General features: G+C 41.0%; 1 protein-coding gene across 1 annotated transcript; it reads left to right on the top strand.

The window, feature by feature from the left end:
• Nucleotides 1-1216: 1216 nt before the first annotated feature.
• On the top strand, nucleotides 1217-11063 carry leo1 (LEO1 homolog, Paf1/RNA polymerase II complex component; the record flags this gene model as incomplete). The annotated part of the gene is made up of 14 exons (XM_083916313.1): nucleotides 1217-1296; nucleotides 3101-3249; nucleotides 3979-4364; nucleotides 5042-5250; nucleotides 5537-5641; nucleotides 6213-6307; nucleotides 6537-6685; nucleotides 6997-7081; nucleotides 7252-7346; nucleotides 7442-7576; nucleotides 8904-9039; nucleotides 10232-10427; nucleotides 10538-10635; nucleotides 10911-11063. The coding sequence occupies exons 1-14, from the start codon at nucleotides 1239-1241 to the stop codon at nucleotides 11061-11063; spliced, it is 2049 nt and encodes a 682-aa protein (XP_083772439.1). The 5' UTR covers nucleotides 1217-1238.
• Between the last annotated feature and the right edge of the window lie 2249 nt (nucleotides 11064-13312).

The following is a 13312-nucleotide window of genomic DNA, read 5'->3' as shown; positions in this document are numbered from 1 at the left end:
TATATCACAGAAACATAGATGCATGTACATACACTTGATCTCTGTCCAAGCAGACTTCAGGGTGACATAAATGATCAGAAATGACCTTCTGATATACATTTGTCAACTTCTTTCTAACTTATATATATATATTTACTGGCTCCCAGAAACACCAGAACCTGCACCACCCGCTCAAGCAGCCTTATTATGTTCAATGTTCCTCGAACTAACACTGTGTTTGGTGAAAGTGCTTTTAAATATTTAGCACCCCTATCTTGGAATAAACTACAGGATCATGTCAAACTGGAATCCCTCATCAGCATGGACCTGTGCACATGTACTGTCTCTGAAAACTGATCTGCTTTTTTATTTTTAATGTTGTTTTATTTTGTTGATTTATCAGGTTTAGTTGTGTGTTGCTTTGGTCTTAAACGGGAAACTTGTATGTTTATGCGGCTGTCTTGGCCAGGACTCCCTTGGAAAAGAGATTTTGAATCTCAATAGGAATATTCCTGGTTAAATAAAGGGCAATACAAAAAAAAAAAACAATATAAAAGTGTACAGTAGTCTACCGCCAGCCTTTAACAACAAATCTAGGGTGATGATTTCTGTCAGCTTATGCAGCTGGGATTAAGAATATATCATTATATCAACTCGCCGGTTGGAGAGGAAGAAAAGGAAAGAGAAAGAGAGAAGAGAGAGACAGACAGATGAACAGAGAGACAAAGACAGACACAAAGACAGACAGAGAGACACTTCCAGAGACGCAAGCAACCACAAAAGTAACAGTAACTATATTAATAACTATAGTAATGCGATTTATATGTTATGCCAGTTAATATAGTAGAACAGTAGAAACAAACCCAGCTAAGGTGATTGGATATGACAATGATAATAACTATGGTGGTAAATATGACTACGATCAGCAGACCCCTGCGAGACGACAAAGCACGGATGCAGGTTTGATATATAGGATAAATTAAATACATAAAAAGACAACATCACATAAAATAAAGTCTACATAAGTGTGTTTTAAGAAGGGTTTTTTACAGACATAGCCTTTATGTTGAGACAAGCAGAGCCATTTGCTGTGTGTTCACAGAGACTACAGTCTATGGGCGTGTAGCGCCCCGTTGTGGACATTAACGTTCACTACACCAAAATGGCCGCCGCCGCTTGAACTCGGAAACAAAACTTTTCGTCACACCGGCCGCCGATCATTTCCTGTAGGTCACGGTTCTTTCTACGGTTTGGAAGAAATGGCGGACATGGATGAATTGTTCGGGAGTGATGGGGACAGCGACAATGACCAGCGAGGTAATGATGATTTCTCTCAGCCGTTTAAAAATATTTAATTGTTTATGAAGTTTATCTTATTAGCGGGTTTGGAGCTGTTCCTGTTGCTAAGCAGCAGCTTTGTCCGAACAGTGATCGGGAACCTGAACGTAACACTGATACGTCTTCATGCATTGACTGCTAACAGGTTTTTTATTATATTTTTAAAAGCCAGCTTTGTTATGGACGAACAAGTTATACGTTTGTTTTGTTCCTTTGTTAACTTTTTAACTTTAACGTTAACAGTTAAGCTCTTGCTGTGTTGTCGTTAGTTAGCATAGTTAGCGTTGGTTCAGCTAAAGGCTACAGCAACATTAACGTTACAGTTTTCCTCAAGCACATGTTTTGTTTTCTTTTTCTTTCCTTTATTGAAAAGATTCAATATAAACATTAGTTTTCTTACAAGTTATACACAATAACAAAATATAGTTTCTAAATGTATTAATAACAATAACAAAAGTAAATGTACAAAGAGAGTAAAACATAAAAAGGTGAGTTTTAAGTTATCCAGAGTGGTCAAATCTGATTCTTTAAAAACATAAAATAAGTTTGTTAAGCCAACATTTGTTAGGGTTATACTATTTTGCTAAAATAATGATCAAATTATCGAATATTTGAGATTCAGAATTATTAATAAATCCATCTTTGTTAGTATTAAAGTTATTACAAGACATTTTGACTTGTGTTGGACTTTCAGCTTTGATAAGTAGTCACTTAACTGCCAGTTTCAAACGAAAGTAACACTCAAAAGTGCTTAAAAAGTGTATTTATATTTGATTTATTTACCAACCTTTTCCATACAATTTTAAGTTAAATAGCTAACATTAATGGCGTCCTGTCAGTATGAGAGAGTAACATTACACTGAAATCAACTTCTCCAAAACAGTAACTTGCATATAAACACGTATTAAGTCGCATTTTCTGCAGCCAATTAAAACATTGCATATCTCATGACACACACACACACACACACACACACACACACACACACACACACACACACACACACACACAGCAGTTTCAAATCCAAAATATTTATCCAAGAGTTTCTTACCACGCACCCATAGAAATATAATCTACTTCTATGCGTGCACGGTAAACCATATTAACAAAATGCATTTAGGTGGACGACATGGATGAAATAATTAATCACAGTATGTAGACAGACTGATGGCAACATTAAGCTGGTGCCTTAACGTCTATTCCAACAGGTCAATTTAGGCCCAATGGGTCACTGGGCTTACAATACACTGGGGTGTTGTACTATGTAGCGGTGTTGTATATAATATAATCCAGCAGATGAAATGTCAAATATCTATGTCAATCTTCCACCAGATCTCTGTCCATTCAAATCCGGCTGTCTGTATGGTCACAAAACTTCATGTGATAATATCAGATTATTTAAAGTGATGGCATATTTATGTTTGATAGTTTCTCACGGGTGACTGTAACATTTTAAACGTGATGATTTACACAATGAGTACTCTACTAACCCTGCCCCGGAGAAATATAATTAATTAGAAAGGCAGTGTTTATATACTGATAAACTGAGCGTAGCCCTCTCTTTTGTGAATGGAGTGAGATATACCTGTGATGAGCCAATGAGCCATCAATGATGTTGAGTGTCTCATGCAGTGTTTTAAGAATAATGATTGGTACAGATATTAATATAAAACTGTGCAAGAACAATTAAGGACAATACTGTAATGTGCTGAAATGTGTCACGAAACCACCACAACATGCCCACCGTGCCAGAAGAAAAACCGTCTGTTTTGTTGTGTTTCAGAGTCCGGCTCTGGCTCCGGTTCAGACTCGGAGCAGGAGAGACCCCGATCCGTCAGCAACATCTCAGGCAGTGGCAGCGACAGCGAGAGGGAACGGGATGAGGATGATGAAGAGGAAGGCCAGGAGGCAGGAAAACCCAGCATTAATAAGGTGTGTGCCTGTCTCTGACTGATAAAACCCAGCAAAAAAAAGGTGGACTTTCTGACCCCTATCTAATAATTATTCGTTTAATTTCATAATGTCATTTTTAATATAGTCCAACTACATGTGCAGTTAGTCAGGTGCAAATGCTGCTTCCGCTATAATGACCTCTGAGGACTAACAGAGCAAGAAATTAGTTAATATTTCTGTCTCGCAGTTTTATTTTACTATAACTGTGTTTTTATATCTGTGACATTAGACTCATTTATTTATTTAAAAGGACAATACACATTGCAAACATTACTGCAAATATGCCATAGTTAACCAGCTGGCTAATAAATAAGTCAGAGTGTGGTCTTTGCCTACTCTGTAAAGTGTCTTGAGATAACTCTTGTTATGATTTGGCACTATAAATAAAATTAAATTGGTAAGATGTATTGAAATCAGCAGCTAGAAACCGCAACAACATTGTACAGTAATATATCAGCGATATCCACATTTAGTACATGTGACCATGCAACAAAACACGGCCAAGCAATACTAATTACATACATTTTCTGACACGCGCAGAGCAACAATAAGCAATGAGACATAAAATAAAATACGATCATGATGTAGATCTTGGTAAAGTGAAAAAAAGATGCGGTACAAGTAAGTGAAATGTTGATATAGTTAAATAGTTAAAGTGAATATTTTGCCTCTTGCACTAACTTACTCACCTTTCCATCTACCTAATAGGAGCTGTTTGGAGACGACAGTGAGGATGAGCAACACAGTCAACACAGTCAACACAGCCAACACAGCCAACGCAGTCAACACAGTCAACACAGTCAACATAGCCAGCGCAGTCAACACAGTCGACACAGCCGACGCAGCGGCAGCGACAATGACAACCAGTCTGAGCGGTCAGGGAACCAGTCGGACGCCAGCATGCACTCAGACCAGGGGGACAACGATCGCTCAGATGCAGAGCAGCACAGCGGCTCAGAGCAAGGCCATCGAGAGGAGGATGAAGACGAGGAGGACGTGGGCCGCCGGTCTGACATAGGAAGCCCGGCTGGCAGCGCGATGTCTGGAGTAGGGAGCCCTCGCTCCGAGAGGGGCAGTGTCCATTCAGATAGAAGGTACGCCGACACACGCTTCATGTGCCTGGTTGTTTAACTGAGATAACATGAGATGACGTGAGGGGACAAAAACAAATACACTATTTATTCCAGTTTTATAAGACTACAGGGGCCAGGTGTTTCATGACTTTTACTTGTGTTTCTTCATCTTGGAAGACAGAAAACAAAGGAATGACCTAACCTGTAATGTTGTTATTTCCTTTGTTGTCAGAGGACCAGATTTTGATTCCTTGATTTACTTCTTCCAGTGTGTTTTCAGTTTTTAAGTTTATTTTGAATGTGTTAAAATAAAAAACCATAACAAATACAAGGAACAGTATAGTAAACTCAATTCTCATATATAATATAACAGAATAGAGTAGAAATAAACCACTTAATCAATACCGCGTTACCTAGTGCATTAACTATGAAATCATGAGCCTGAAAGTATGGAGGTCAGAATTGATTTTGGTAAAAATGATAATCCATCATCAATGTGCCAAATATCCATTTTTGGGACAGTAAAATAAACTTTTAAAATGTTTTTGTAGTTACTGCACTTTGGCTTTGTAGGGAAGAATATTACATGTCTGAAAAGGAGTAGGAAGAAGTTTACCCCTTCGTCATAACTTAAACCATGAAAGCATATTTATACAACTTAGACAAGTTTGTTTGTTTGTTTGTTTGTTTTAAACCAGCGTGCACAGTGATCCAGCGACTCCGCAGTCTGGGGCCGGCACCCCTCACACTGATGGAGAAGCTTCGGGCAGGGAGAACCAGTCAGAGGATGAGAAGTGGGAAGGAGGGGCTAAGAGCGACCAGTCTGAGGATGAGGAGGAGAAACGTCATTATTCTGATGAAGAAAGAGAAAACTCTGAAGACGAGGGCCCGAGGAACAGGAAGCCAGGTACTCCCGGGGTCTGGTGTCGAAGCTGGAGGGAAATGTTGCACTGATGAACTGGATCCTGAGTCTGTGTTAATCTTCACTTCTTGGATTTTGTAGAAGAGGATTATGGCCATATGTGAAATTTTCTATCTTGATCTCTGAGGTTAATCTCAGGAAATGAATACGAGATTTTTTTTTTTCTCTGAATTTTTGCGTGTGTTCACGATCCCTTTTTCTATTCATTGTAAGACCAAACTGTCATGTGTAAATGATACTGCCTTATAACTTGATTTTATTGTATTTTCAGAGTCTGCAAAGGGCAGTGATAGTGAGGATGATTTCCTCAGACAGAAAACCAAAGCGAAAGCCGCCTCTGATTCCGATTCAGACAGCGATATCGGAACAAAGAAAGGTCAGAAGCCCTCTGAGCAGAGAAATACTTTTACTGCAAACCTAACCTAGTTTGTTCGTGTGTTATTGCGCTTAGGAACTTAAAACAGGGTTCTTATGGGTGCAGGAAATCCTTAAACACTTGAATTTTAGTGTGGTGTTAACAAGGTTTTGAAAAGTTCTTGGATTTTCAATAAAGTTTCTTGAAACTGCTTGCAATGCATGCATGGGACAGCATATATGATATAAAAAAATAAATCTCTATATTTGATAGACTGAAATCAGCATTTTCTGACATTTTAACATGAAAAATGACATGATGAAAAACAGATTATCGAAAATAGTTGGAGATTATATTTCTGTCGATCTTAGTCGTAGAAAGCTGTCTTAAAACATCATGTTGCTTGTTTATTGGACAATAACATCTAATGTGTTGAACAAGTGCAATAATAAGTATACTGAATACTGAGTCTTACAAATATGTAATTTACCACAGCTGTAAGGTGCTGGAAAAGCATGAAAATGCACCTTGAAATGCTTGAAAAGCTCTTGAATTTGAGTTTAAAGTAGCCCCCCCCCCATACTGTTCACAGTAAAGAAGACTGCAGCAGATGATCTATTTGGAGAGGCCGACGACATCTCTTCGGACAGCGACGCTGAGAAGCCTCCCACCCCGGGACAGCCCCTGGTATGTGTCTGTCCCCTCACTCTCTGTCTCTTTCCTCCACCGATCATCAAGCCTCTTCTAATCGTGCCCTGTCCTTTTTTTTTTATTTCACAAGAGTTCCCAAATCTCTTTTTTTCAGAGCCTCTAGCTAAGCCGCTCCGAGCTGATCCCTTCTATAATGGGGTCATTGAATCATACCTCGTTTTTGTAATGTTCTCTTCCTTTCCCTGTCTTTCCTGTGTGTGTCCAGGATATAGAGGATGGGATGGAGGGGGAGCATGCAGAAGAGGAGCCTGCGCCTGAAACTCGTATCGAAGTAGAGATCCCAAAAGTCAGCACAGACCTGGGATCTGACCTTTATTTTGTCAAGCTGCCCAACTTCTTGTCTGTGGAGCCCAGGTCAGAAACATGGCACTGTCAAATACCACATAAACACATACCGTACTTAATGAGCTTTAAAGTCCTTTTAAAATATAGGGAATACATATATTAATGCACAAAGGAAGAAGGAAAAGGGATGAGGAAAGGCATATTTTCAGACACTTTCAATTACTGCCCATGATCCCTTTACTCTGCTGTGAGTGAGGAGGAGAATTGCAAGAGCTTATACTTACTTTGAAGTGTTCGGCTAACTGTTTGGGGACTTTAAGCATAAAAGCCTCTGTGCAACTTAAAGGGACACTCATTTTGATATTAACTGCCCTTTATAGACCCTTTGATCCTCAGTACTATGAGGATGAGTTTGAGGATGAAGAAATGCTGGATGAAGAGGGACGGACCAGGCTCAAGCTGAAGGTATGTAGTCCCCCTAATATGTGTGCGTGCTTTTGTGTGTACATGTGTTTTATGGATGTCTGCGTGGGCTGACATGGAAATAAATGCAAAGCGAAAATATACTGTATATAGTCCATGCAAGAAGGATGTTATCAAGAGTGTGACCAGAGTTTATTCTTCCTCTCCCACAGGTGGAGAATACGATTCGGTGGAGAGCCAAGAAAGACGAGGAGGGAAATGAATCACGAGAGAGCAATGCACGCATTGTCAAATGGTCTGACGGCAGGTGTGTAGTATTATGTCAAGCTGGAATGGTGGTGGGGTCATTACAGGACATGCTCTGTACTTTCCGTGGTTTAAAATGTCCTTTTCTTGCCACAGCATGTCCCTCCACCTGGGGAATGAAGTGTTTGATGTTTACAAAGCTCCTCTCCAAGGCGACCACAACCACCTGTTCATCCGACAGGGCACCGGGCTGCAGGGACAGGCTGTGTTCAAAACCAAGCTCACATTCAGGTAACACAGTAACATACCATTGTTGTTATTGGTGACATGCTGCTATGAAGCTGTGAGCCTCGCAGAGGAGGGGTTGCTACGGATACTCCCCATCCCGCCTGGCTCCCAACATCCGTACATGCGCTAAAAAGCCCCGGGCTGCCTCTAATTCCAAAAACAACAACAATAGCCTACATTCAAGTCCCATTAAGAAATGTACTCTATGCCGTAAGTCCTGGATCACCTTGTGCAAGCTGCCCAGGTTTCCCCCAATAAGAAGTGTATAAGCCTCTTAGCACCCCCCCAAGTCCACCTGGATGTTCTGTCTCCTCAGACCACATGGGTGCTAGTAGGACACTGGCCAAAGCTGCTTTAGTGCACATGATTCGAGCTGCAGTTGCTTAGGCTACGAATGGTTATGACACAGAGCTTTTCTTTTAAAGAGGCAACTTCACAAATGAATGCAACAAAATCCTTCAAGCAAGATGGATACATAGTTTCTTTCTCCTACAGCAGGTTAATTGAGTCCAAATTTTCCAAACGGAGGATGGATTTTAAAACCGAAAGCCTTTATTCAATGCATTATTTTCATGCTTCCAATTAGGACTCATCAATATATTTATATTATAGCTGAGACTAGATATTGTCTTAGATTTTGGATGCATAACATGCCATAATTTTTGTATATCCCTGGTTTTTAAGGCTGCATTGCAGTTAAGTAATTTTCTAATAAGTTGCCTCTATCCGCTTAGTCGTAGTTATTTATCAAAAATCTCACTGTGCAAATATAATGTCAGTGCTTATGGTCAACACTACAATTTCGATGTTGAGGTATTTGGTCTCCATATCGCCCAGGCCTACCTACATTGAGCTTCGAGTGGCCTCAATGCAGGATCATGCATCACTCGTCGGTTAAACCATAAAATGTTTTAAGAAATGTGATGCAAAAATATTTGTGATGTTACAAAATAGTTGAATTTATGTCATTGTTTGAGTTCTTTCTTGTTGAGAAGAATTGAGCCATTTTTATTAGAAACTGACAAAGCTGAGGCCACAATAAATGTCCGTGTGTATGCAGGCAGAAACATGCTCATACCACTGTTGCACCAAAAGAATAAACAGGCAATTTCATAAAGAGTTAGTGAGCCGTTGTTTTCTGTGAGGTCTGCTGCCAGTTTCAGTTAAAGGCGCCCGGCTGAGTTTGCCTGTAACCACTTGTTTGCATCTCAGCACTTATTGTATCATCAGAACTGCACACTGAATGTTTAATGGATTACTTTTAAAAAACAAAGCCCTAGTAAGTCACCCTAAATGTGACATTTGTGCTGTGTTTCTTCTGTGTTTCCAGGCCCCACTCCACAGACAGCGCCACCCACAGGAAGATGACTCTGTCTCTGGCTGACCGCTGCTCCAAGACGCAGAAGATCAGAATCCTTCCCATGGCTGGACGAGATCCGGAGTCGCATCGCAACGAAATGATCAAGGTAACACACTCATGTCCATCTGTGCTGGTCTGCTTGTCTTTCCTCAGGCGTGTTTGAGATTGATTTAGTTACCACAGGGACCAAAAAATGTTGTTGACAGGCATCATGACTGGTTACATAAAGACATAACCCGACGTGCTTACATAATGGGGTCCCACATGTGGTCAGTGAAATGGAAATAGTGTCAGCAAGTCTGAGGGGGTTTGGTGTGGGGGGGGGGTTGTCGACCCAAAAAGGCACTGCTGAAGAGGTTGCAGTTTCGCTGTGCTCAGCACTGATCTGGGGCAGTGTGACTGTACAAGACTTGAACTTCTGTGTTTTTTGAGAAACGCAACGTTGATACGAAGTGCTTTGTAATCGCTAGAAGTATTAATGTAGTCTAATGTCAGCAGGATCTGTAATTTAAGGTAGCATAGGAGCTTGTAATGTAAAAATCTAATAATAGACCTTTGCAATTGTACTTGCCTTTTGTGTTTGTACACGCAATAAACTACGACTGAATTGTTTGTTTTTCAATAATTACCATTGGAAAAAGCCACTAAGGCAGCTTTTTAAAAAAACAGTTGCAGTTATTCAGCCTCTCAAAAGATTTTAGATGTGTTTCTTACAGACATGTAAAGTCTTATACAAGTGAATATGTTATACTTTTGTGTACTGATAATATTTGATTCACCACACCTGGCAGTCATGCTTATAGTCCGTATCTTGAAACAGGAGGCCTTGGTTTAGTGCTCCCATTGTAGTGTGTTAAACTGAGTAACATGGCAGCTGTCAGTTACACTTGCAAGCTAATTTCTCTCATATTTTTTAGTGTATTTTCAGAGTTAGATGCACCCCATGTGATTGCAACATTTTGAGTTTGATTGTAGCTTCAGACCTTTAACTGTAACCCCTCTCTCACTTTTCCTTCTTCTCTCTGCCTTGAACGGACCATTCAAGATAGATGGAGTACTTTATTAATCCCAGTAGGAAACGGTTTAGTGGCAGCAGCAATGTTGCATCAATCACAAAACAATAAGCAGGATTTGGGTACTCTAGGATGGAGACATGAAACAAAGTACATTAAAAAAAAACAGACTTGATCGTGAGACAAGAAACTGAATTTTGCACTTAGATCACCAGATAAAAACAAAATGTCAAATATCCTGACGCCAGCACTTAATTTGATTCCCAATGGCGTCTCTCTTGGCAGAAAGAGGAGGAGCGGCTGCGAGCTTCTATCCGCAGAGAGTCCCAGCAGAGGAGGATGAGGGAGAAGCAGCACCAGAGAGGCCTGAGCAGCAGTTACCTGGAGCCCGACCGCTACGATGACGAGGAGGAAGGCGAGGAAGCCATCAGCCTGGCTGCCATCAAGAGCAAATACAAGGGAGGAGGAGGAGGCCTGCGAGGTGAGGACGAAGACACGGTCACATTCTCTTTTTATTTGTTCTCTCAAGACTTTTATGAAGTCATCGAGGTCTAATGAACATCCTTCTTTTTTCCTCCTGACCTGATCCAGAGGAGCGAGCGAGGATCTACTCGTCAGACAGTGATGAAGGCTCTGATGATGACAAGGCCCAGAGGCTGATGAAGGCCAAGAAGCTAGACAGTGATGAGGTAGGTGTAGGGCTCTGCTGCACAGACAGGGGGCAGTGTGGCGCAGTTCAATGTGGAGCTTAACAAAGCAAACCCATTGGCCTCATGTGAACTGAACTGAACTGAACAAGAAATACTAGTCCTTTTAAAGAACACGCAGTGGCAGTTTCTGCAAGTTGGCATTCTTCTAGAAAAACAAAATGTCACTGTAACAGATTGAACTTACTGAGAAGCTGTACAGAATGTCTTCTGCTGTCAGCATCACAGCGTCATTTCTCCCGTTCTGTTTTGTGCAGGAGGGCGAGGGATCAGGCAAAAGAAAGGCAGAGGACGACGAGGAAATGGCCACCAAGAAGGCCAAGAAATATGTCATCAGCGACGAAGAAGAAGAGGAGGAAGAGGGAGGGGAGGGGGAGGGGGAGGTGGAGGAGGAGGACGACGACGAATAATTTGTTTTTGTTTTTTTTATCATTCCACTGTATTATCAGTGCTCTGCCCACATGGCATATAAACAGCCATATTTTGTTTTGTATATTTTCTCAAGACCTGTGTGTGTGGGAGAATGTGTTTGTTTGTGTGTTTGCTTGTTTATGTTATGTACAGCAGCGGTGAGAAATAAAGAAATGGTTGTCTTATGTAATTAAAGTTTCCCAAGGCCCCCTTTTTATCTATTTACCACTATGAGTCATATACATGAATCACACTGTTGTGAGTTCATGAAACGTACTGCTTAGTACACAAAAAGGAGGTTAATGGGATTAGTGCTGTAGGTTGATTTGAGATTAAATTGGGTAAAAGGCATAACAGCAACACCCGCCGCTCACTCGCATAACAAAACACATCATTGATTAATGTACCCTTGAAGAAACACCTGGAGAGGCGAGCTGTGGGACCAATCTAAAGTGGAGTTGAAAGAAACAACTAAACCCACCTGACAGCAGAGGCAAGACAACAGGGGATTTGGGAGTTAAGACAAAAGAGCTGTAACACAGAGAGAGAAGATCCTCCTCAACCTGCGTGACAGCCAAGACAGGAAACGCGCAGAGTAGAGGCCAAGCTAGGAATTATGGGTTTCACAAAAACATGTTGACATTGGTACCCACTCCATTTTCCAACTCATCCTCACACTCACTACCCCGTCTCTGCCAAACGTAGCCTTGGAGCTTTAATGCATTTTTATTCTCAACAATTTTCAATATATTTCAGCTTTACCTTTTTATTATGAGAAATAAATCAGTCTAGCACTATTTGCCTTTCATCACGATACTTAATGCATGTAGAATTTTTCAAGATTCTTTTTTTGGTTCTTAGCCTTTATTATAGAGGAGATGAAGATTGACAGGAAATGGGGCGACTTGCAGGTCGCGCTGCAGGTCGGGACTTTTAGCCTCTTTGACAATTGTGTAAATATTTTCGTCCATGACATTAAATCCTAATGTGAAATGCAAAATCTACTCAGGCAACAGAGTCCACCAAAGCCACACTATTGGTTCTGTGCATGGCTCTGGTTCTGGACCAGGTCAGTGCCCCGGGGGCCTCGGACTGTCAGGGAGGGAGGCCGCCAAGTCTCAGGTCGACCACTAGGCTCCCAATGTAGGTGTTTTATGAGTGAGCAGACCACAAGGGACACCTAGTGTTCAACGCAGCAAAACGCCGTATTGGTGTGGCACAAGCTGTTAGAAATGATGGGTTTCAGAGTACAGTGGCGCCGTTGTCGCGTTGTGTCTGAAAGGGCCATTAGACAGAATAATAAATGAGCTGCAGAGTAGCCAAACGCATCAGCTTATGACAATTAGTCCATAGAGTTGCACCTTGACAGACCATCTTGTGGATGATTTTGCCATTAAGGAGGCAAAAAAAAGACACCAATAGGCCCATCCGGCTGTTAAGTTGTGATGTTACGCCCTTTCAAAATATGATTTCCCAGTCTAAGCCTTGAATATGCTATTTCACAGTGCTGTGTTCCCCGTTGTTTGAACAGATTTGAGTTTTTAAAAACATCGTAATTGTCATTTAACCTCTTTCCTATGGATGAAAAAGGTGTCTCACTGAAGAGAGAGGTAATTGTCCACATGTTCAACAGTTGTTTGTTTTGTTTCAAAGGAGTGTTTGGAACTGAAAATCGTATTTTTAAAGGATGTTACCTCAGATTTATGAGCCGGATAGGAAAGTGAGGAGCTTTCAAAAAAGACATGAACCCAAGGGCCTCATGAAACCGTGATCCGGCCCTGGCTCCGTGAGGCTGTGTGTAGTGTTACATCCGTTGACCAAATACTTAAAGTTGGAGTTAAGCTGCTTTAATGTTCACCATATTCACCATCTTGGTTAAGTGTTAGTAAGCTAACATGAGCCAATCAGCACTTCATGGACTGTACAACATTTTATGGCAATTTATCCACTCCAGTATTCCAGTCTGGTGGTCTGTGGACAGAGTGACATTGCCATCCATGGAGCCCCGCTGCTGGCACAGCTAAAAAAGGATTATGTGAGCATAATGATATAAAGGGGGGACAATTAGACCTACAGTATATATTTGTATCATCAGTTTTCCTTTCCTAAGTGCTTCTATTTGTTAAAAAACACAATAATCTGTATTGGTGGATTTTTTTTTCACTTTAGAATCAACAGGTTGCTTTCTAAGATTAAATGTTGTCATCGAGCTCTTTGTGTAATTCAGCCAAACCCTGTTTCAAATCCA

Source organism: Echiichthys vipera (assembly GCF_963691815.1).
Source record: "Echiichthys vipera genome assembly, chromosome: 1".
Lineage (NCBI taxonomy): Eukaryota > Metazoa > Chordata > Actinopteri > Perciformes > Trachinidae > Echiichthys > Echiichthys vipera.
Note: the sequence above shows the minus strand (reverse complement) of the source record. Positions and strands in the feature narration are given on the sequence as shown.